The sequence below is a fragment of the Kogia breviceps genome, chromosome 10 (genome assembly GCF_026419965.1).
Source record: "Kogia breviceps isolate mKogBre1 chromosome 10, mKogBre1 haplotype 1, whole genome shotgun sequence".
In the NCBI taxonomy this organism is placed as follows: Eukaryota; Metazoa; Chordata; class Mammalia; order Artiodactyla; family Physeteridae; genus Kogia; species Kogia breviceps.
The window spans coordinates 49,616,233-49,639,351 of NC_081319.1; the positions used below are offsets into that span (position 1 = coordinate 49,616,233).

The following is a 23,119-nucleotide window of genomic DNA, read 5'->3' on the forward strand; positions in this document are numbered from 1 at the left end:
ATCACAGTTTCAATTTCAGTGCTTGTGATTGGTCTGTTCATATTTTCTATTTCTTCCTGATTCAGTCTCGGCAGCTTGTGCATTTCTAAGAATTTGTCCGTTTCTTCCAGGTTGTCCATTTTATTGGCATAGAGTTGCTTGTAGTAATCTCTCATGATCTTTTGTATTTCTGCAGTGTCAGTTGTTACTTCTTCTTTTTCATTTCTAATTCTATTGATTTGAGTCTTCTCCCTTTTTTTCTTGATGAGTCTGGCTAATGGTTTATCAATTTTATTTATCTTCTCAAAGAAACAGCTTTTAGTTTTATTGATCTTTGCTATCGTTTCTTTCATTTCTTTTTATTTCTGATCTGATCTTTATGATTTCTTTCCGTCTGCTAAATTTGGGGTTTTTTTTTTTTTGTTGTTCTTTCTCTAATTGCTTTAGGTGCAAGGTTAGGTTGTTTGTTCAAGATGTTTCCTGTTTCTTAAGGTAGGATTGTATTGCTAATAACTTCCCTCTTAGAACTTCTTTTGCTGCATCCCATAGGTTTATGGTCGTCGTGTCTCCATTGTCATTTGTTTCTAAGTACTTTTTCATTTCCTCTTTGATTTCTTCAGTGATCACTTCGTTATTAAGTAGTGTATTGTTTAGCCTCCATGTGTTTGTATTTTTTACAGATCTTTTCCTGTAATTGATATCTAGTCTCATAGCGTTGTGGTCAGAAAAGATACTTGATACGATTTCAGTTTTCTTAAATTTACCAAGGCTAGATTTGTGACCCAATATATGATCTATCCTGGAGAATGTTCCATGGGCACTTGAGAAAAATGTGTATTCTGTTGTTTTTGGATGGAATGTCCTATAGATATCAATTAAGTCCATGTTGTTTAATGTATCATTTAAAGCTTGTGTTTCCTTATTTATTTTCCTTTTTTTTTTTTTTTTTTTTTTTTTTTTTTGGTGGTATGCAGGCCTATCACTGTTGTGGCCTCCCCCATTGCAGAGCACAGGCTCTGGACGTGCTGGCTCAGCGGCCATGGCTCACGGGCCCAGCCACTCCGCAGCATGTGGGATCTTCCCGGGGGCACAAACCCGTGCCAGACTCTCAACCACTGTGCCACCAGGGAAGCCCTCCTTATTTATTTTCATTTTGGATGATCTGTCCATTGGTGAAAGTGGGGTGTTAAAGTCCCCTACTATGAATGTGTTACTGTCGATTTCTCCTTTTATGGCTGTTAGTATTTGCCTTATGTATTGAGGTGCTCTTATGCTGGGTGCATAAATATTTACAATTGTTATATCTTCTTCTTGGATTGATCCCTTAATCGCTATGTAGTGTCCTTCTTTGTCTCTTGTAATAGTTTTTATTTTAAAGTCTATTTTGTCTGATATGAGAATTGCTACTCCAGCTTTCTTCTGATTTCCATTTGCATGGAATATCTTTTTCCATCCCCTCACTTTCAGCCTGTAAGTGTCCCTAGGTCTGAAGTGGGTCTCTTGTAGACAACATATATATGGGTCTTGTTTTTTTATCCATTCACCCAGTCTGTGTCTTTTGGTGGGAGCATTTAATCCATTTACATTTAAGGTAATTATCGGTATGTATGTTCCTATTCCCATTGTCTTAATTGTTTTGAGTTTGTTCTTGTAGGTCTTTTCCTTCTCTTGTGTTTCTTGCCTAGAGAAGTTCCTTTAGCATTTGTTGTAAAGCTGGTTTGGTGGTGCTGAACTCTCTCAGCTTTTACTTGTCTGTAAAGGTTTTAATTTCTCCATCTCAAATCTGAATGAGTTCCTTGCTGGGTAGAGTAATCTTGGTTGTAAGTTTTTCTCCTTCATCACTTTAAATATGTCCTGCCACTCCCTCTGGCTTGTAGAGTTTCTGCTGAAAGATCAGCTGTTAACCTTATAGGGATTCCCTTGTGTGTTATTTGTTGTTTTTCCCTTGCTGCTTTTAATATATTTTCTTTTCATATTTAATTTTGATAGTTTGATTAATATGTGTCTTGTAGTGTTTCTCCTTAGATTTATCCTGTATGGGACTCTCTGTGCTTTCTGGACTTGATTAACTATTTCCTTTCCCATATTAGGAAAGTTTTCAACTATAATCTCTTCAAATATTTTCTCAGTCCCTTTGTTTTTCTCTTCTTCTTCTGGGACCCCTATAATTCGAATATTGGTGTGTTTAATGTTGTCCCAGAGGTCTCTGAGACTGTCCTCGGTTCTTTTCATTCTTTTTTATTTCTTCTGCTCTGCAGTAGTTATTTCCACTGTTTTATCTTCCAGGTCACTTATCCATTCTTCCTCAGTTGTTGTGCTATTGATCCCATCTAGAGTATTTTTAATTTCATTTATTGTGCTGTTCATCGTTGCTTGTTTCCTCTTTAGTTCTTCTAGGTCCTTGTTAAATGTTTCTTGTATTTTCTCTATTGTATTTCCAAGATTTTGGATCATCTTTACTATCATTATTTTGAATTCTTTTTCAGGTAGATTGCCTATTTCCTCCTCATTTTGTTAGGTCAAGTGGGTTTTTATCTTGTTCCTTCATCTTCTGTGTGTTTTTCTGTCTTCTCATTTTGCTTATCTTTCTGTGTTTTGTGGTCTCCTTTTTGCAGGCTTCAGGTTCATAGTTCCTGTTGTTTTTGGTGTCTGTCCCCAGTGGCTAATTTTGGTTCAGTTGTTTGTGTAGGCTTCCTGGGGGAGGGGAGTAGTGCTTGTGTCCTGCTGGATGAGGTTGGATCTGGTCTTTCTGGTGGGTAGGTCCACGTCTGGTGGTGTGTTTTGGATTGTCTGTGACCTTATTATTATTTTAAGCAGTCTCTCTGTTAATGGGTGGGGTTGTGTTCCTGTCTTGCTAGTTGTTTGGCATAGGGTGTCCAGCACTGTACGTTGCTGGTCGTTGAGTGAAGCTGGGTGTTGGTGTTGAGAAGGAGATCTCTGGGAGATTTTCACCATTTGATATTACGTGGATCTGGGAGGTCTCTTGTGGACCAGTGTCCTGAAGTTGGCTCTCCCACCTCAGAGGTACAGCACTGACTCTTGGCTGCTGCACCAAGAGCCTTTCATCCACTCGGCTGCAACATGATTGAGAGAGGCTGCTGGAGCAATTATCCCTCACAATGGGGCTGCGTCCAGAGGAAATGGGGCAGTGTTTTTAACCAATTCTCCAAAATGACTCTGATTGATACCAGATTCAAGGACTCCTATCTTCAAGGATGACACTTCCCTCCTGACGAAGGACCCTTTTTTCTTTTTCTTGGTGCTTAGTCTGTTTGCTCTTGCTCAGAGGGGGCCACGTGCAGAGCTATATTTTTTATGTTTAGAAATTTTGCTTTTTTTTGAAATCTTCATTTTTAATATAAACTTGTTTTATTAACTTTGGTTTAAATTTTTAAGATTGAGTCAGAATAAAATCATTTTCCCCATTGTTTACCATGGTAGTTTGACCCCACCTGTTAGCATATTAAAATACAAAAGACGTTGTATCACGTGACTTTGCCAAAGGTGCAGATAGAGACAGTTCTACTTTTTTCCTTTCATATTTGTATACTGTTTCCTTGCCTCACTGCAATGGTTAGGACCCCCTGTACACCGTCAAATAGGATGAGTGAGCATGGGTGTTAATTATCTTGTTCTCCATTGTGGAAAGAACACATTCAGTATTTCACCATTAAACATGATGTTAGCTGGAGGTTTTTCAAAGATGCCCTTTTCAGATTAAGGAAGTTATTTTCTGTTCATAGTTTGCTGAGAGTTTTAAATTATAAATTGTTGTTGTCTAATACTCTTTCTATATCTAAAATGATCGTGTATTTCTCATTCTGTTAATATGGTGAGATTTTCCAAACGCTAAATCACCTTGCTTTCCTAGGCTAATCTCTTCTTGATTGTATTATTCTTTTTTAAAAAAATATATTGCTGGATTTAATTTGCTGATATTTTGTTTTGGATTTTTGCATCTATGACTGTAAAGGATATTGGTCTAAAATTTTCCTTTTTTCAATGTCTTCTCAGGTTTGGTATTAGCATTATGCTAACCTTGTGAGGTAGGAGTTATTCTTTTATTTTTTGAAAGAGTTTATGTAAGATTGGTGTTATTTCTGTTTTCTTTTTCTATTTATTTTTTAACTTGCACTATAGTTGATTTACAATATTGTTAGTTTCAGGTGTACAGCAGAGTCATTCAGTTACACACACACACACACACACACACACACACACACACACACACACATTGGTTTTCAGATTCTTTTCCATTCTAGGTTATTACAAGATATTGAATATAGTTCGCTGTGCTATGCAGTAGGTCCTTGTTTATTTTATATATAGTAGTGTATATCTGTTAATCCCATAATCCTAATTAATGCCCACCTGCTTTCCTCTTTGGTAACCATAAATTTGTTTTCTATGTCTGTGAGTCTGTTTCTGTTTTGTAAATAAGTTTATTTGTATTATTTTGTAGATTCCACATGTGATATCGTATATTTGTCTTTCCTTGATCAGTTTTGATAGTTTCCTGCCACTTATTCAATGTTTTAATATCTTTTAAGCGTACTGAACATGCTTATTTTATCATGTTTGCCAATATTTCCAGTGTCTAAAACTTGGCAGATGTGATTCTGTGATTTCTTCTGGGTTCTAATTCTTGGTGCTTAGTTTCTTTGTGTATTTTGTAACTTTTTGACCACTAAGTCCTTGTACTTTATCTGTGAAGAATTATTTGAAGTCTGGGTTGAAGATGAATTTCTCCAGAGAGAATTTGCATTTGATTCTAGCAGGAACCTGGAGGGGAACAGTCAGCCCTGGAATCAGTTTAAACTAAAATCTCCACTTTAAGTTGTCAAGCAACCTGCTTAGTGTGAATCCTGGCTGCAAAAGAGGGGAAGCGGCCTCCTGTTATAGTCCGCATTTCACACTAGTCCTAGGCTTCTGATTTTCTTTCTCTACACCTCAGAGCCTGCAAAAACTGAAGTTCTTGATACCTGCAGTTCGTCCAGTGTCTTTGGATAAAGCTGGTTTCAGAGCTCTTGTTACTTCTCTGGCTTCCTGCTTTGTCTTGGATTGTGATCTTTGAGTATTCCTAAATCTTTTGGCAATTCCTTGTAGCATTTTGAAAGATTAGTTCTGTCTTATTCCTTCTTTGTGTGTACTTTCAGCAAGAGGTTCCGTTCAGGTACCTGTTCGTTATCTCTAGTTCTGGTGTTTCGGGCTGCAGTGAGGTGTTGGTGGGGTGCAGTTACTGACCTGTGTCTTGTTTTCCAGGTCTCCGGGAGGTGCTGAATAACCACTCATTTGTGGGCTGTGTGAATCCTCAATGGGCCTTGGCACAGCATCAGACCAAGTTATACCTTCTCAACACCACCAAACTTAGGTAAATCGGTGCGAATGTGAAAAAAGCAGAGCTGCTAGAAGAGTAGTCCTGGAGGCAGAGGGAGGAAAAGCCAGGGAGAGCAGGATGACATAGTTGGAAAGGGCCCTGGCTTGAGAGTCACATGTCATTTCACATCTGGGCTCAACCATTTACCATTTATGTGACCATGGAAAAATCACTTTCCTAATCTGCGTCTCGGATTTCTCATCTGAAAGATGAGAAATTTGGGTTATTACTACTTAACTTGCAGGGTTTTGTGAAGGTAAAATTACGTGAGACGCCTGGGTTTGGTAGATGCCTGGTGCTCAATAAAAGTTGGCTGCTCTGAACTGGATGCTAAGGGCTTAGTGCTGGTGGAGCATTGTCGCGTGTGATGTGTACAGCAGGGTGCTGTGGGAGATGCTCTGGTGGACGTCTGCTGCATCACCCACTCTCAGCCCTTTAAATCCAACTGATTGGATTTAAAACCGGGGTCATGTCCCTGCCCTCCCTATACAGCCCATATTTTTTAAATGGTGAGTTTTAAAAGAAGTGATTTATAGGATTCTTTGCAAGTGGGGAAAAGGTGAGCAAACAAAAACTCCTTCTTAACTTTATCACTACTGAGTGTTAGAACCTTTTACAGCACCAGAGGGGTGGGGACAGAGCACGGGTGATGACAAGGCAGATGGTGTTAGTGGTCTGACCTGTGTGCAGAGGCTGGCCGCCAAAGCCCTGGTGGAGCAGGAGATTCCAGGACTGTTAGAAAGGCCACTGCGAGGCAGCACATCTCTGTCTAGGGTTATCTCTCCCATTTTGTCGCTACTGCTTGGCTCTGAAGCATGGATTCAGCTTTTCCTTAATGTCACTTCATTTTTATTTTCAGTGAAGAACTGTTCTACCAGATTCTCATTTATGATTTTGCCAATTTTGGTGTTCTGAGGTTATCGGTAAGTTTATTTCCTGGTTCTCATTTCTGAAACTTCAACAATTGGTCATTTCTGAAAATAGCTCTGCCTTATTATCTTATTTGTAGTATATTAAATTTTTCTATATATGCTTAGAATAGTTTATTGTATGATTTGTATATGGAGGTATCTTCATATAGTTTTATACAAAGCAGAACAGTCATTTGGTAGCCAACTTAAATGTTTATTATTATTATAGAAATTAATACATATCTACTTAAGAAAACTTGGAAAGAGATAAAAATGGAAGTAGACATTTTTTTTTTTTTTCTCTCTGTACGCGGGCCTCTAACTGTTGTGGCTTCTCCCATTGCGAAGCACAGGCTCCAGACGTGCAGGCTCAGCGGCCATGGCTCACGGGCCCAGCCGCTCTGTGGCATGTGGGATCTTCCCAGACCTGGGCACGAACCCATGTCCCCTGCATCGGCAGGCGGACTCTCAACCACTGCACTACCAGGGAAGCCCTGAAGTAAACATTGTTTAAACCCCATGACCCAAACACAACTCTAGCTAACAAGTTTAGTCCATTTCTTTCAAGACCTTGTCATTTCCTAATTTTAATTTAGAGTTAAAAATCATACTATTTATGTAGTTTTATGTCTTCTTTTTACATTTGACATACTCTACAAAAAAGCCCTCTGGAATTTTTATTGGGATTGTGTTGAATCTATGGATCAATTTGGGGAGAAAATCTTTTGTTAATTTATCCCTTAATATTTCATACTTTTTGGATACTATTGTGACGTTTTTATAAATTGCCAATTGTTTGTTGCTAGTATCTAGAAATACAAGTGCTTTGGTACATTAATCTTATATCTTGCGACCTAGTTAAACTCACTTAGTAGTTCTAGTAGCTTTTTTTATTGACTCCAGCAGATTTTCTATGTAGATGATCATAGTATCTGTGAGTAAAGAGTTTTATTCCTTCCTTTCCAATCTGGATGCCTTTTCTTACTTTCTCTTGCTTGATTACACTGGCAAGAAGCTTAGTACAAGGTTGAACAGTAGTGGTGAGAATGGAAATCCTTCTCTTATTCCTGATCTTGGGGGAAGCATTCAGTTTTTGACTATGAAGTATGCTTTCTGCTGTCGGTAGGTTTTTTGTAGATGACCCTTGGGTGGTTGAGGAAGTTCACTTCTATTCCTTGTTTGCTTAGAGTTTTTATTCAGGAATGGATGCTGAATTTTTTCAGATGCTTCCTCTGTATCTGTTCAGATAATTGTATGGTTTTCCTTTTTTTAGTTTGTTAATATAGTGAATTGCATTGATTTTCATATTTTAAATCAGTCTTGCATTCCTGGGGTGAACCCTGCTTGTACATGATGTATTATCCTTTTTATATATTACTGGAATTGATTTGTCAAAATTTCACTTACAACTTGTTTTATTGGCTGGGCTGCATGGCTTGTGGGATCTTAGTTCCCTGATCAGGGATTGAACCTGGGCCCCGGCAGTGAAAGCACGGAGTCCTAACCACTGGACCACCATGGAAGTCCCTTGTTTACAACTCTTAACATCTGCATTCATGAATGATATTGGTTTGTAGTTTTCTTGTATTGTCTTTGTCTGATTTTGGTATGGGGTAATGCCTCATAGAATGAGTTGGGAAATACTTTTTCCTTTTCCATCTTCCAAAAGGGTTTGTGTAGAATTGTTTATTCCTTAAATGTTTGGTAAAATTCATCAGTGAAGCCATCTGGGCCTGGAGATTTCCTGACAGGAAGGAAGATTTTTAACTAAAAATTAAATTTCTTTCATAGATATAGAGCTATTTACATTAGCTTTTTCTTTTTTTTTTTTTTTTTTGGTGTACGCTGGCCTCTCACTGTTGTGGCCTCTCCCGTTGCGGAGCACAGGCTCCAGATGCGCAGGCTCAGCGGCCATGGCTCACGGTCACAGCCGCTCCGCGGCATGTGGGATCTTCCCGGACTGGGGCATGAACCCATGTCCCCTGCATCAGCAGGCGGGCTCTCAACCACTGCGCCACCAGGGAAGCCCCATGTTAGCTTTTTCTTGAGTGAGCCTTGGTATTTGGTTTCTTTCAAGGAATTTGTCCATTTAAGTTTTTAATTTATTGCCATAAAGTTCAGAATATTTTTTATTCTTTTAATGTCTGTAGATCTGAACTGATGTACTGTACTCTGTCATTCCTAATATTGGTAATTTATATCTTTTTAACTTGATCAGTCTGGCTGAGGGTTTGATCTCAACTGATTTTTTGTTTCATTGTTTTTTTCTGTTAATTTTCTGATTTCTATTTCATTGCTACCTGCTCTCATCTTTATATTTCCTTTCCTTTGCTTATTTTAAGTTTAATTTGTTTTTCTGTTTCAGAAGCTGAGGTCACTGATTTGAGATCTTTCTTTTCTAGTATAGGTGTTAAGTACTATACATTTCTCCCAAGTGCTGCTTTAGCAGCTTCCCACACATTTTGATACGTTGTTTTCATTTTCATTCAGTTCAGAATACTTTCTAAATTCCCTTTTGATTTTTTCTTTGACCCTCGCATTGTTTAGAAATATATTACTTAGTTTCTAATTACTTGGGGATTTTCCAGGGATCTGGTATTGATTTCTAATTTAATTCCATTAAAAAAATTATTTATTTTATTTTATTTTTTTGCTGCATTGAGTTGTTGAACGTGGGCTTTCTGTAGTTGCCGCAAGCAAGGGTTCGTTGTGGTGCCTGGGCTTCTCATTGCGGTTGCTTTTCTTGTTGCGGAGCATGGGCTCTAGGTGCACGGGCTTCAGTAGTTGTGGCTTGCGGGCTCTAGAGCACAGGCTCAGTAGTTGTGGCACATGGGCTTAGCTGCTCCTTGGCATGTGGGGTCTTCCCGGACCAGGACTCGAACCTGTGTCCCCTGCGTTGGTAGGCGGATTCTCAACCACTGCACCACCAGGGAACCCCTCAATTCCATTTTTGTAGAGAACATATTGGAATCCTTTTACACTTACTGAGATTCGTTTTTTGGCCTAGAATATAGTCTATGTTGGTAAATACTTTATGTGCACTTGAAAATGGGCTTGTTGAGTAGAATATCCTATAAATGGCAGGTGTATCAAGTTGATGGTGATGCTCAAATCTTCTGTATCCTGATTTTTTGTCTACTTGTTCTGTCAATTATTGGGGAGAGGATATTGAAGCCTCCATGTAATTGTGTCTATTTCTCTTCACAGTTTTTTTTAATCCTTCGTATATTTTAAAGTTCTGTTACTGAGTGCATAAACATTTAGGATTGTTAGGTCTTTTTGTGAATTGACTCCTCTGTTATGAAAAAGTAAGAACAGTGTACTGTGGGTTTATAACATGTAAAATGTATGACAACAGTTACAATGCCTGAAGGAGAGATGGAAGAAAATTTAGGCATCTTATTTTTCACAATAGATTACAGTCTTCTTCCTAATCAGATGATTTACCTGAAATGTCATTCGACTTAACTTATTCTCCCTCCCCCTTGCTTTAGTTACGGGTCAGGCAGTAGGAAGAAATGATCTGCGTAGTGTCTGCCTTGTGATTTTCTAGAAATATGATTGGGGTCCTTAAAGCTACACAGAAGGAAAGTGCCTCCTCACAGCCTCGCCTTTCCCACCTGTTCAGCAGGTCTTTTTGTTGGTCACAGCTTCTCTGTTGAAATGGCCATTGGTGAGGAGGAGGATGAGCTTCTCTTGTGGATTTTCAGGTGTTTTCTTTGGGGGAACTGCGGAATGAGTGTTAGATTTGTTGCTTCTCACCTGCTGTTGTGAAGATGGTTTTGTGGGAATTCAGGCTGCATTTGGATGCCCTGTTATGCTCACCCCTGATGTTTTTGATCCTTCCTAGGAGCCAGCACCGCTCTTTGACCTCGCCATGCTTGCCTTAGATAGTCCTGAGAGTGGCTGGACAGAGGAAGATGGTCCCAAAGAAGGACTTGCCGAATACATTGTTGAGTTTCTGAAAAAGAAGGCTGAGATGCTTGCAGACTACTTCTCTTTGGAGATTGATGAGGTGGGTAACGGTCATTTTTATACCTCCATTGTATTCTTCAGATAAGAGTCAAGTTCTGTAGTTGGTCCAGGATCAGGACAAGAAGGCTGGGCCCCCTCTCAGAAGCAGCCTGTGACCTCTGTGACACCTTCACTCCCTATTTGCATTTCTAGGTTCCACAACTTTTATCATCCATTCGTGCCCATTCCTGTCCCCAGGGTGCAGGACCCAGGCAGGAGGGAGAGCTGAATCCCACGGTCCCTGCAGTCCCCAGTGAAGGAGATGATGCTTTGCCACTTGCTCTCCTAAGAGGTTTCTTCCTCTTACCCCTTGGTTTCTGGGGCCTTCCTTGATGTGTTCTTTGATTGGTGAGCAGATCCAAAGAGAAGGTGGCTCTGCTACATGTCAGGACAGAAAGCTCTAAGTGCTTAGTTCTGCTGCCCCCAGTGCCCAGCCTGGTCAAGCACCTGGTTGCCCAGAACGGCAGGTCTGAGGACAAGACCTGGAGGAAGCACCAGGGAGAATTTGTTTAAACTAAACTGTAACGGCGTGATTTCTTATCCCGTCCGGGCCTTTTTCCACAAGCAGGACGGGAACCTGGTTGGATTACCCCTTCTGATCGACAACTACGTGCCCCCCTTGGAGGGTCTGCCTATCTTCATTCTCCGACTGGCCACCGAGGCAAGTGATGGAGCGAGTCCTGGTGACAGTCCTGTGGGTGTGTGAGTGTGTGTGTAATGATGACGAGGAAAAGGGTAGCACGGCTAAGGCCCCTCTCATCCCCGCCCACCCCAGCAATACTCAGCAGTTCCAACTTACAGCTTTAATGCCTAAAAAGTCACGTTTAGTTTTTAAGTCTGTTATCTCCATTTAGAAATGAGATGTGTTTAAAGCTCGTACCTATGTTGAGGTATTGAATTCTCTTTGGAGCAGGTGAACTGGGATGATGAAAAGGAATGTTTTGAAAGCCTCAGTAAAGAATGTGCAATGTTTTACTCCATCCGGAAGCAGTATGTGTCTGAGGAGTCGACCCTCTCAGGCCAGCAGGTATGAGGGTGCGCACTGGTGCCCAGGACTGGGCGCACAATCTTGCTCTCTCTCAATTCCTAGGATCCGCTGCATATGAGCTTCAGACACAGTGGTCAGCTCTTACGAGTTTTATTTCCTTCTGAAATATAGAAGGTACCTCCAGAGTGATCTCACTGTCAGGTGTACAAACACAAGCCGTCGCAGTGAGGAATGGGAAGTTTCAGGGTTAGTGGGTGGACTGTATCTCCCATCGTGAGCCCGGAAGTGTGTAGCCCCAGCCTTCAGGTTCTCGGTCAGTCTCCCCGTCTCTTTCGGCTTGTGCCTCACTCTGCCTCTGACCACTGCTGTGCCAGGAGGACACGGCTGTACTTGGGTCAGGGCCCCAGCTCTTCTTATGGAAGGTCAGCCTGGGTTCCTCATGTTTCTGTGTCAGGTGACAGTGCTCTTTCAATCCACAACCATTTTGGAGGGTTTGGCTGGGTGGGGGAGAGGGAGCTGAAATACAGGAGTACCTCAGAGATTTTATCGGTTCCGTTTCAGACCACTGAGGTAAAGCTAGTTGCACAAATTTTTTTGTTTCCCAGTGCATATAAAAGTTATGTTTATACTATATACTGTAGTCTGTTAAGTGTACAGTACAGCACTGTCTCTAAAAAGCCAGTGTCTATATCTAAATTAAAAAACGCTGTTAGAAAAATGGAGCCAATAGGCTTGTTCAGTGCAGGGTTGCCACAAACGTTCAATTTGTATTTAAAAAGAAAAGAAAAGAAAAACAACCCCGCAACAGTCCGCAGAGTGCAGTAAAATGAGGCCTGCCTGTAGTGTAAGAATGGAAGGATGGGCACTTTATACACATGACTGCCCCGGTCCTCCTCTGAGAGGACATGCTGTTGCTTCAGCTTCATGGGTGAGGAAACTAAGGGACAGTTTCAGCGGGTGCTCAAAGGTTCCCAGAGCCTGTGGGTGGTGGAGCGGAGGTCCAGTCCCAGGTCGTGCTGGCCAGAGCCCCTGGAACCATCTCATTCCAATGGAGGCAGCAAGATAGCACACTTACCAAACTGTGCTGAGAGTATCCCGTTTGATTGGAAACACTGACTTCAAGGTGAGGAAGGATGGATGGGAAAGAACATTTTCTTGTACATGAGGCAGCTAAGGCTTAGCTGTAGGAGGGGAAGGGTGGAGTAAAATAATCCTCATTTATTTTTTTCATTTCTTACCTGTGGAGCTTTTTGGGAAATAGAACTTCATTGAGACTCCAAATTTAGTGGTAATTACGGGATGTACTTCCTACTACTGCCATCCAAACATTATGTTAGATCCTGCTACAGTAAACACACTCTCCCTGAATGGAAACAGCTTCCACGGGAGGAAGCGTCACGAGAGCCACGACTGATTCTTTTCCTCCATCTCATCTCTCTGCTCAGGCCTGTAGGATCCCTGAGAGGCTGGACTAGAAAAGATACTTCACAAGCATTAGGTCACACAGCCCATTATAAGCCACCAAGACTCTCCAGGCCCAGTGCACATCAGCCAGGAAACCAGTGTAGACTGGGATGTGAACATCTAACATGTCTGTTTCAGAGTGAAGTGCCCAGCTCTACTCCAAACCTCTGGAAGTGGACTGTGGAGCATGTCGTCTATAAAGCCTTCCGTTCACACCTTCTGCCTCCGAAACATTTCACAGAAGATGGAAACATCCTGCAGCTTGCTAATCTGCCCGATCTATATAAAGTCTTCGAGAGGTGTTAACTATGGTCGTCTATGGCCTCTGGGATGGGTCATTCTTCCTCTGTATCCTGACATTGGTAGGTTGAACTCTCACACTTGCATTGTAACTAGCAGCACTCCTTCATGCATGGTGGATTGACTATAAATAAATAGTCAAATTTGTCCTAACATGGTTTTTTATTTAATTTCATTACAGTTGAAATTTTCCTAGATCCATTTTCACCTAGTGTATACCGATTGTGTTGAAGAATCCCAGAAGTAGTTTGAAAGCCTCCTGGACGTCTGATAAGAATTCTAAAAGGGGCTTAAAGACTTTATAGATCATGCATTGATTCGGTTCTTTCTGTGCTCTGGTGAATTTCTAATATCAGGTGATAAATATTATGTTGGTTCAGGTGCCTTTTTAAAGAAGAGGTCCTGAACCTATAAGAGGTGCTGATGACATTGTCAGTTCAGCTTTCTACGTAGTCGCTCTATTAGTACCTTCAGTAACCAAAGTTAATTAATTTATTCTTAATTTAAAAACTTGAAGAAAATAGTTCTTATCCAGTCCAAAACAGGCATGAGTTTTTAAGCTAGCTCACTTTGTTAACAGCTATCTATACTACCACCTTAAGACAAAGGAATTTCTAGGTATTCTTGTTTGAAGGGTGTTGTAAAAATACAAACTGCAACTGTAAATACCATTAAAATAAGCTACCTTAATATTAGCCTGCGTTGATAGAAATGTGCAGTCAGCACAGGGAGGAAGAATGCCTGTAGTTTTGAGGTAAAGTCCAGATTACAAGGCTCAGTGAAGAAAGTGGTGTGGAAAAGAGCAGAAGAGTCTATTTTACGAGAAGTGGAACCATTCCATTTGGAAAAGACTGGGATAGCAAAACAGACCGCCCCAGGCGGGGCACAGACTGAGTGACCGTGGGTGGAGAGGAAGCGGGATTCCAGGGCCTCAAGAGGTGGACTGCACGCTGTTTCAGTTCCAGGTATGTATGGGATTCTAGGATAAATCTGCATTTCAGAACATGCCTCCTCACTGCCCACTCCCACACAACTGAAAGAAAACTTATAGGAAATCATCGCAAAATATGGAAACCAATTTCCTGAAATATTTTATTTTTAAAAACTTATTTATTTTATTTATTTATTTTTGGCTGTGTTGGGTCGTCATTGCTGTGAGCGGGGGCTACTCTTTGTTGCGGTGCGTGGGCTTCTCCTTGCGGTGGCTTCTCGTTGCGGAGCGTGGGCTCTAGGTACATGGGCTTCAGTAGTTGTGGCTCGTGGGCTCTAGAGCACAGGCTCAGTAGTTGTGGCGCACTGGCTTAGCTGCTCCGCGGCATGTGGGATCTTCCCGGACCAGGGCTTGAGCCCGTGTCCCCTGCATTGGCAGGCGGATTCTTAACCACTGTGCCACCAGGGAAGCCCCTGGTTTCCATGTTTTAAACACAAAGAGCTAATTATTCTAAAGAAGGGAATAATTATTAAGAGATTTTATTCATATTTAAGTTAACTTTATTACCTAGTTTCAAGTCTAATTTTATCTTATGTGGCCTTAATTCATTAGACTTTCCCCCATATTTTTTCCTTGTAAACACATTGAAGATACAATAATCATTTCCATAAAACCACCTCAATTCTGAGAGCAAAAGAGAATCACAAATACTGTAACATGGCTATGACTCGATGATAAAATCCTCTTAAACTGGGTGCCTTTAAAGATGAAACTGAAGTTCTTAAAAAATTCTGTATTCCAGATTATTTTTCCTTAAGGAGATTATTTTAAGGAGAGAAAAGAGGGGCGAGCTAGGCAGGCATGATTGCCAATGACTAGTTTTAAAGGCTCCTCTAAGAAAATTAACGTGTCAGTAGCCAACTGTAGTCAGCAAAAGGGTGTATTTAATAGAATCTTCAGGCCGACTTCCCACCTGCCTGGCCTGCCCTCCCTCCCTCCCTCCCTCATCAGGCTGGTCTGAGGTTTCATTCCACAGATGAGCAGCAGATGAAATACTTTTCAAGATACAGCACAGTTGATGTGAAGACTAAGGACCCTACTCTTACTTTAAGAGTACAGGCCTTGGACTTCCCCTGCCCCATGCAATAAAGCAAGTTTTATATACACGCCCCATATCTTTTTCTAACATTTTCTTATATAAATTTAAATATCTTACAAAAAAGGCTTTTTCCTCCAAACATATAAATTTGAGTGAAACATATTCCCCACCTGTGAACTTGTTTCTTCACTAAAATATAAATGCTACCTGATATTAAGGGTAAATGTCTTTTGACCACTGGAGAGCACTGAAGTCTGAATTGCACTGTGGAGAAGGCACTTGTGTTTTCTGAGGTCTCCAGGAAGTACCTCGGTGAGTGCTTGAATCGCTGTCCTCCGGAACCCGTGCCAAAGCCTCCGAGTGCCCAGTCACTGAGGCAGCTGGGGAAAAATGGTGAGTAAACTTGATTCTAAAATTATGGAAATAAAAAAAAATAATGGCATGGACCAGTTCTTAGTCTAGAATCAAACTACCAATAAAATCCAAAGTGTTCATTCATGAAGATTCAAACCTGTTTCATTCTCTCATAAATTATAAAATACAAAGGTGGCTATTTTAATGACAAAGCTCAAACAGTCCTGAAAGGGGTTTGAGTGGACAAAAGATCAGTCCTTCTGGGCGGGGCAGGGCGGCCTCCCTATTGCTGGGCCAGCAGTGCTGTCCTGTTGGCCTTCATCTTCTCCAGCCGCTTGGCCAGGTGGCTGTTGGTCATCTCCATCTCCTCGATCTTGTCCAGTGCTGTTCGTAACTGGAGACAGGAAGAGCTCGGTCACTTCACATGGTCAGAAACGAAACTCAGCGCTACTTTCCTCTCCAGTTTCTGGGAAGTGGAAGCATGCGATCCTGCAGTTGCACTGTTTTTCAGGCAGCCAGAGGTGTTAACCAACGGTGCTGAGCATTAATCACAGAGAGGACACAGAGAAGCTGGAGAAACAGACCTCATCTAAAACCAAAATAAAAACTCCTTTTTCTTATTATCTAACTGACCAAAACATAAAAGTAAATGGCAGTCACTGTGTAGGTCAGAAACCAACACAGAACAGTGACTCCACTGGTGTTTCACTAAGATTGGAGCCGGGATTAAATTCCTTATGCAGCAAAGAATTTATCTCCAAAGGATTTTTTCTTTTGAGGAATGTATTCCAAGAAGCATAATAAAAGCAAGTACCTCTCGTTGTAGCTTCCTCTTTTCTGCTTTCAGTTCATCCTCGACCTTCTCCGCATTCTCAGCAGCGGTTTTATATCTCAGCACCTGCCCCTCCAGGCGGCTGATCTGTAAATATGAGAACACAGGCCTCTGGTGCTGGCACTAGGAACCACCACTTTTTTGCAGCCAAGATGGAAATACAATGTCATGACAGATTCCAAGTAATCTAACACTAACAAGTCCCCTCAGGGTGAGTCAGAGGTCCTCTCAGAACTCAGCTGCTATTTATACATCTAAAACTGTCCCTAGAGAGGATAACAGCTGTAGAGTGAGTATAGGGCCAATTTTCCATGTTAAGTTTTACGAGAACCATATTGTTTAAAAGCCATGGTAACATCGCAGGAGGAGACTCCCCGATAGACTTTCTGAAATGTACAATAAGGGATTATGTTATAAACTACAATCTTCTTGAAGGCTCTTGAAATAGCTACAAGAAACAGAATTATAGCTTCAGTCTCATTCATTCATAGAAAAGGCTGAAATGCCCTGTCAGGTGTTCTCTGCTGGCTTTTCCACTTTAGAGCTTTTATACAGATCCAACCGCAAAGGCAGCTCAAAAAACCTAGGCATTCATGGGGTTAACCACTGAGATGCAGGAAGCAGATGTGTTGTAAAAGGGACATAAATAACTTGGTACCATACACAAGAAGGACTTACACTTTGCTCCAAGGTGGTTATATCCTGTTCTGCTTTTGAAAGCTTAAACTTGTATTCACTAATTTGTCTGTTGGCATCTCCTAGAACAGAAGAGAATAATAAACCATCTCACGGAGGTGAAGGTGTGAACGTGAGGCAGTGAGCCCCCTGCAGCACAGGAGAGGGCCGTGCAGAGGAACAAGACGAAGCACAAAGGCACACAGGCAACTGCGGCATCTCCTGCAGCGCAGGTTCTGGCGCATCTAAGCTGTGAGAAGCTCTAGCACTTGTGTTGCAACAGCATTTTAGAAGAAAATTCTCTCTTCATGCCGTGACGTGTGCAGGTAGAGGTTTAAGCAAGGAGTCCTGTCAGCGCAGCAGGGCCCCTGCCAACCTTACGTGCAGCCCCATGGCCCAGGGAGCCTCTGTGCCCATGGGACCGGGCCCCTCCCTCTGGTTTCCCTGCCCCCAGCCCTGTACCTTCCCATCTCCTCAGGTATCTTGCTCCCCCCACACCCCAAGTGCCCTTTTCTCGCCCCCTCTGATCTAAGTCTAACCAACCTTTATGGTCCTGCTCAAGGTCCTGCTAAATTTTCACCTCCTTCATAACTCTCCTTAGTTAACTCTAGCTTCTCCTTCCTTTGTTGCATTTTTTTGCACTCTCTTTTATGACATTGTGCTTTCCTAACATTACATAGGTATGTAAGGACAGGGGCCCTGTTTTAGCTTCTTGAATCTACCTCTGTTTCTAGCCAAGTGCTTTGCATGTAATATATGCTTAATATTTACTGAAATAAATGCTTTTCAGTAATATGTTGTGATAATGTGTTAAGGATAGAGCTATATAAATCATTAGCTGTATATCTGAACTAAGAAGCAAACCATTTAAAATGAGAAGCTTAGAAATGCTGGGGGAGAAAAATTCCACCAATCCAAATTTAACAAAATCACTCTGAACTAATTACATTGTAATAGGAATCATATCATAACGCTTGCAGGAGATAAACCAAATCTACCCTACTTAAGAACTTTTCTACTTTTCCATAAAACTAAGGTTAAAACTACCTACATAATCTTTAATGCAAAGGGTTTTTCTAATTGGATAATTACTGTCACCCTGAAAGTAATGTGGTTATAAAAACCTCTCCCCAAAAGCCATCTCTGGTAGCAAAAGAGAACTACTCCCATTTCTGGGCCTAAAACTGAAGCTTTAGGATATTGTTTTTTAATTCTTAATTCCAGCAACTTATTATCAAAATGTGCTGTTTCCTTCTCACCAAACCACTCCTTCCTTCCTGTTTTCAAAAGTATAAATCCCTGGTCTCAGCCATTTATTTCATGCATGTTCTGAAATTCCATTCCCAAACACCATGCTTACAGCCAAGGCAGCTGCCCAGAACTGAGAGTCACCAGGTTCCTGTCCCGGCCTCCGGTGCAGGGGAGTTGCCTGCTTCTGTCACTACATGCCAGGCCCAGCCCAGCCCTGCCTGGCCCTGCTCTGCTCACCTGGGTCACAGCCCCACCCCGGTCACTTGCCCTGCCTGCCACAGACGCCAGCTCTGTCGTAGTGCCTGCTCTGGGAAGATGTCACACATCAATGCACACCCATTCCTCCTCAACATGATTCCTTTTGAATTTGCTGTTTTAGGCCAAACTCTTCCAAATCTGTGTACTACCCTCTAAGACTGTTGGCGGCCACTGGACTGTTTTGGTCACTATCACAACCTCCTAACTAGTCAGCCTACCTTTTGTTATGCCTTCTTTTCATCTACCCTCCACGCCAAGTCGGTATTTCTAGAACAAAATATTTATCAGGAACTATATCACAAGGGTTCCAACTGATATCCAATAGAGGAAATGATACTAACCTCAAAAGTTAATAGTAATAAGTTAGTTTTAATAAGCCTGGTCCAAAAAGGCTTGTCTATTTGGCCTAACTCAGAATATTTAGATGAAAGGGCCATGGAATAACAAATATTTAAAAATAAGTTACCAGAAAAGCCTTATTCAAATTGGAAAAATAGAGTCTCCCCTGAGTGATTATACATTACCTAACTATATGAATGGCTGCTAAAACCTCCCGGCTATGGGGATTACTGTGAATACCGTAGGCACTTAAAAATAATATGGGGTCAAAAGTAGAAAGGCAGAAAAACTGAAATAATTTGGGTAAACTGAGTAGGCTTACTTTGTGGCCTTGGTTTAAATTCCATCTAATAAAGATTAATTTGGGTTAACAAGACGACTACTGGGAAAATTCTGAAACGACTCCAGAGTAGTGTGAGTTAGTTCCAAATATATCCCTCCAATTATGTAAGATAAATTCCATAGAAAAACAGGTCATTAGGAAGGGTGCTTACAGATGACCCAGGGATGTGGAAAAGGATGGTGTCATGATGTCACTATGTGCAAAATGTTCTAGAAATCACTTTGCCAAGAAGTGGGGAGAGCATTACCTTTCAGGCCTTGTCACCCCAGGAAGCACAGAAACCTCTTCAGTTCCATGACTGACCAGGATGGCTTTTCTAGTCCAGCTGAGAACTAACCCGTCTTCAGAACCACAGGCTCTAACAGCCTGCTCACAACCATGCCCTGGACACAGCCCCACGCGGGTCAGCGGCAGCCCGGCCCCAACCTTACTCTGCATTTCGATGAGCTGCAGGTCCGAGCCATTCTGCAGTCCCGCCAGGTCACCTGCTGTGCCATCGCTCCTGGAGCACTTCTGCTGTTCCTCCTCCAACTGCAGCTTCAGTTTTCTAATCTGAAGAGGAAGTAAAGGCTTATCAGTGAGATCCAGTCTCTCAAATGAAACAGGTGCTTGGCCTGGTGGCCACATCTTAGAATAAGGCCACAAATGATTCATTCAGAAACTGTTTCCCGGAGTGCCTGCCATGGGGTACGCTGTGCTCACGTGCTGGAGATCAGCTGCGAACTAATTATCAAAAGGAGCAAGCTCCAGGACCAGGTGTCCCAGTTAGAACAGCCGTATTTTATTATTTGTGTAGGTCTGTGGAAAAGTACATCTTAGGGGTTTCTTTTTGTTATTTTTTATTAAAAATGGAAAATTCATGGGCAGTTAGAGGTTTCTTGTTTAGAGTTAGGTTAAATATTCTTATTTAGAAAAACTGTCTGTATACAGAAATAATTGGAAATATATTTTTGAGTTCGGCTACATAATCTACCTTATTTTACCCAAAATGCCATTCATAACAGCTTATTCATTATTAGCCCAAAACAAACAACTGAAATGTCCATCAAGAGAAGGATAAGTAAACTGCGATCGATTTATACAATGGAATTACTACTCAGCCAAAGAAGGGAACGTACTACTAATATGTGCAGCAACAAGGTGAATCTCAAACTGAGTATATGCTGTGTGAAAAACTCCAGAAAATGCAAACTGAAGGGACAAAAAGCAGATCAGTGGTCGCCTGGAGAGAGGGAGGGAGGTGGGAGGGGAAGGAAGGTTTACAAAGGGACACAGGAACTTTGGCGAAATTATGGATATTTTCACCATCTTGATTGTGGTGATGGTTTCACAGGTATTGCTGTGAGTTAAACTGTCCCCCCTAAATTCATATTTTGCAGTCCTTAGCCCCAGTACCTCAGAATGTGACCTTATTTGGAAACAGTCACTGCAGAGGCACTTAGTTGAGATGAAGTTACACTGGAATAGGGTGGGCCCCTAGTCCAATATGACTGGTGTCCTTAGAAGAAGAATGCCACATGAAGAGACAGGCACAGAGGGAAGATGTGCTAAGACAGAGAATGTCATCTACAAGCCAAGGGACCCCAAAGATGGCCAGCAAAATGCCAGAAGCTAGGAGAGAGGCCTGGAACTGACTTCCCGTCACAGGCCTCAGAAGCAACCCACACTGCTGACACAGGGTTTCTCACCTCCAGACTGTAAGGTGAGAGGACATTCTGTTCTACACCACCCGGTTTGTGGTGCTTTGTTATGACGGCCCTTGGAAACTAATATACGTATGTACATCTGTACACTTTAAGTATGTGCAGCTTACTTTATGCCAGTTATAACCTAATAAAGGTTTTTAAAAAATTTACAAAATAAACTAAAAAATAAAATTAGGAGGGACTTTGGGTTGGAAAAAGGAAGGCCCAGTTGGAGACAAGAGTCTCACATGTGGAAAACAAGATTAGACGGACAGAAATGAACCGCATGCTAAGGCCTCTGGTCCACCCTCAGTTCCCAAACTGCACACCCAGCTAGGACTGTAGCTCAGGCACAGGACGGGATCTCTCTCTTTACAGGACGGGGATCTCTCTCTTTAGAACTCTCTGACTAGCCTAAAATAAAAGACCAACAGAACCACATCTAAGGTTCCCAATAAGACACCCAGCCACATCAAGCTTCACAGAAACTTGGACGAGCCCTACCCACAAGCTCAGAGCTGCCCACCAGCTTTTTAGTCCTCTACTTTTAAACTGAAGACCAACTAAATGTACACAAAGAACATCTGGAAGGAAACAAACTATGCAGATAGAAAATCTGTGCTTCCCAGACAACTCTGCCCTTTCTACCACGACATCACTATCTGCCTCGGGTCTACCGGGACTAATCTCATCATCCCCATTATTCCTGTTCAATCATTCCTGTTCAATGTCCATTTCGAAAAGGCTTGTCCTCCCTCTTCCTGCACTCCTTCCCAAAAGGCCCGGTACAAGCCGTAGTCTTGTCTTCATCTCCTAACCTTTCCCAAAGCCTGACACTCTTGCACTGCTCCCTCTGGACTGTCCTCCATCCTTTCTGTGCCTCCCCATTACCCCGTCCGTGCTCTAATAGAGACCTGCACTCCCCTGAGGGGCCTGCTTCCTCTGCAGCCTGGCTGTCCTTTCAGCCCTCATCTCCCTGAGCCTGAGAATGGATCCGGTGTCTTCTTGCGTTCCTTGCTGTTACAGACTCTTCTCCCTCTAGCCTCCCTGAATTCCTAATGCAGTTCCTAATTGCATCGCTTCAGATTATAAGTACTAACCCCCCCCTCATCATTGCCATCTCCCTACTCTTTCATTTCTATTTTAGTTCCTAACTCACATGCTCTCCAGGCTACTCCTGCCTTAATTGTTGGCAAATCCAAAATACATCTAAGTAGGATCTCTTCTACAACGGATCTCTAGTTTCTGGAGCAAGGATCTTGACACCTATCCCACCTTGCCCTCAGCCTCTCGCTCCCACCGTCATATACTAGATCTCACCACTAGATAACAGCAGTCCCTACTGAATTCAGTTCCATGTATCTTCTCTCTAACCACTACTCTTGATCTTTCCAGCTCATTCTCTCTGGACCCAACTCCAAAAATCCTTCAACCCCACTGGCACCTATAGTCCTCCATCTTCTCTCTGCTGTGCCTTGATGTCTTCCTGGATTTCCCTCAAACCTCCTCACCCAGTTTAATCTCCAGGTCCATCATCATCACTCTCGCACAAGCCCTCACCTCCTCTGCCCTATTATGCTCACCTGGTAAAATCTCTCTACCCACTCCGTACCTATATCTATGCAGCTACATGTGCCTGGAGAAGCACACACAAACCTCCAAACCACATCACTGAAATCTCAGAACCCTAGGGAGAAAGGGGAGTATGGTACAAGCTGCCAGAGAGGGAAAAACGGGTCCTAGACAAAAGATCAAAAATCAAGATGTCCTTGAAATTCTCAATAGCCATGCAGGAGGCCAGAGGACAATGAAGCATTACCAAAAAAAAAAAAAAAAAGTTCTGAAGAACCAAGGGGCAGGACAGGAATAATGATACAGACATAGAGCATGGACTTGAGGACACTGGGAGGGGGAAGGGTAAGCTGGGATGAAATGAGAGAGTGGCATGGACTTATATACACTACCAAATGTAAAACAGCTAGTGGGAAGCAGCCGCATAGCACAGGGAGATCAGCTCATTGCTTTGTGACCACCTAGAGGGGTGGGATAGGGAGGGTGGGAGGGAGGGAGACGCAAGAGGAAGGAGGTATGGGAACATATGTATATGTATAGCTGATTCACTTTGTTATAAAGCAGAAACTAACACACCATTGTAAAACAGTTATACTCCAATCAAGAAGTTAAAAAAAAAGAATGAAAATGATTACAGCGAGGAATTCTATACCCCCATCAAACTGTTAATCAAGTAAGAGGACAAAATGAACACATTTCAGTCCCGCAAAGTTAAGAAAAATTTACAGCCCCCAAACTCTTTCCTCA

At 42.0% G+C, this 23,119-nt stretch overlaps 2 protein-coding genes across 40 annotated transcripts in view; one reads left to right on the forward strand and one right to left on the reverse strand.

Moving 5' to 3' along the window:
• MLH1 (mutL homolog 1) overlaps positions 1-13,295 on the forward strand; it is a 71,458-nt gene extending 58,163 nt beyond the window's left edge. Inside the window, exons 14-20 of one of the 2 annotated variants that reach the window (XR_010835009.1) lie at positions 5,242-5,350; positions 6,216-6,279; positions 10,118-10,282; positions 10,850-10,942; positions 11,195-11,308; positions 12,872-13,095; positions 13,215-13,295. Coding sequence is in view for 1 of the 2 variants with exons in the window: in XM_059077442.2 (XP_058933425.1) it covers positions 5,242-5,350; positions 6,216-6,279; positions 10,118-10,282; positions 10,850-10,942; positions 11,195-11,308; positions 12,872-13,039 (713 nt within the window). In the remaining variant the exon portion in view is untranslated. Of the gene's footprint in view, positions 1-5,241; positions 5,351-6,215; positions 6,280-10,117; positions 10,283-10,849; positions 10,943-11,194; positions 11,309-12,871; positions 13,187-13,214 lie in introns of those variants that run through there. The other variant, XM_059077442.2, reaches the window with a different exon arrangement.
• An 816-nt stretch (positions 13,296-14,111) lies between these two features.
• The window catches only part of LRRFIP2 (LRR binding FLII interacting protein 2), a 122,505-nt gene continuing 113,497 nt past the window's right edge, over positions 14,112-23,119 (reverse strand). For all 38 annotated transcript variants that reach the window (XM_067005734.1, XM_059077338.2, XM_059077329.2 and 35 more), the window contains 4 exons: positions 19,547-19,667; positions 16,928-17,007; positions 16,232-16,336; positions 14,112-15,811 (listed from right to left, as the gene is read on the reverse strand). In XM_067005734.1, coding sequence (XP_066861835.1) covers positions 15,701-15,811; positions 16,232-16,336; positions 16,928-17,007; positions 19,547-19,667 — 417 coding nt within the window. In that variant the 3' untranslated portion in view covers positions 14,112-15,700. The remainder of the gene's footprint in view (positions 15,812-16,231; positions 16,337-16,927; positions 17,008-19,546; positions 19,668-23,119) is intronic.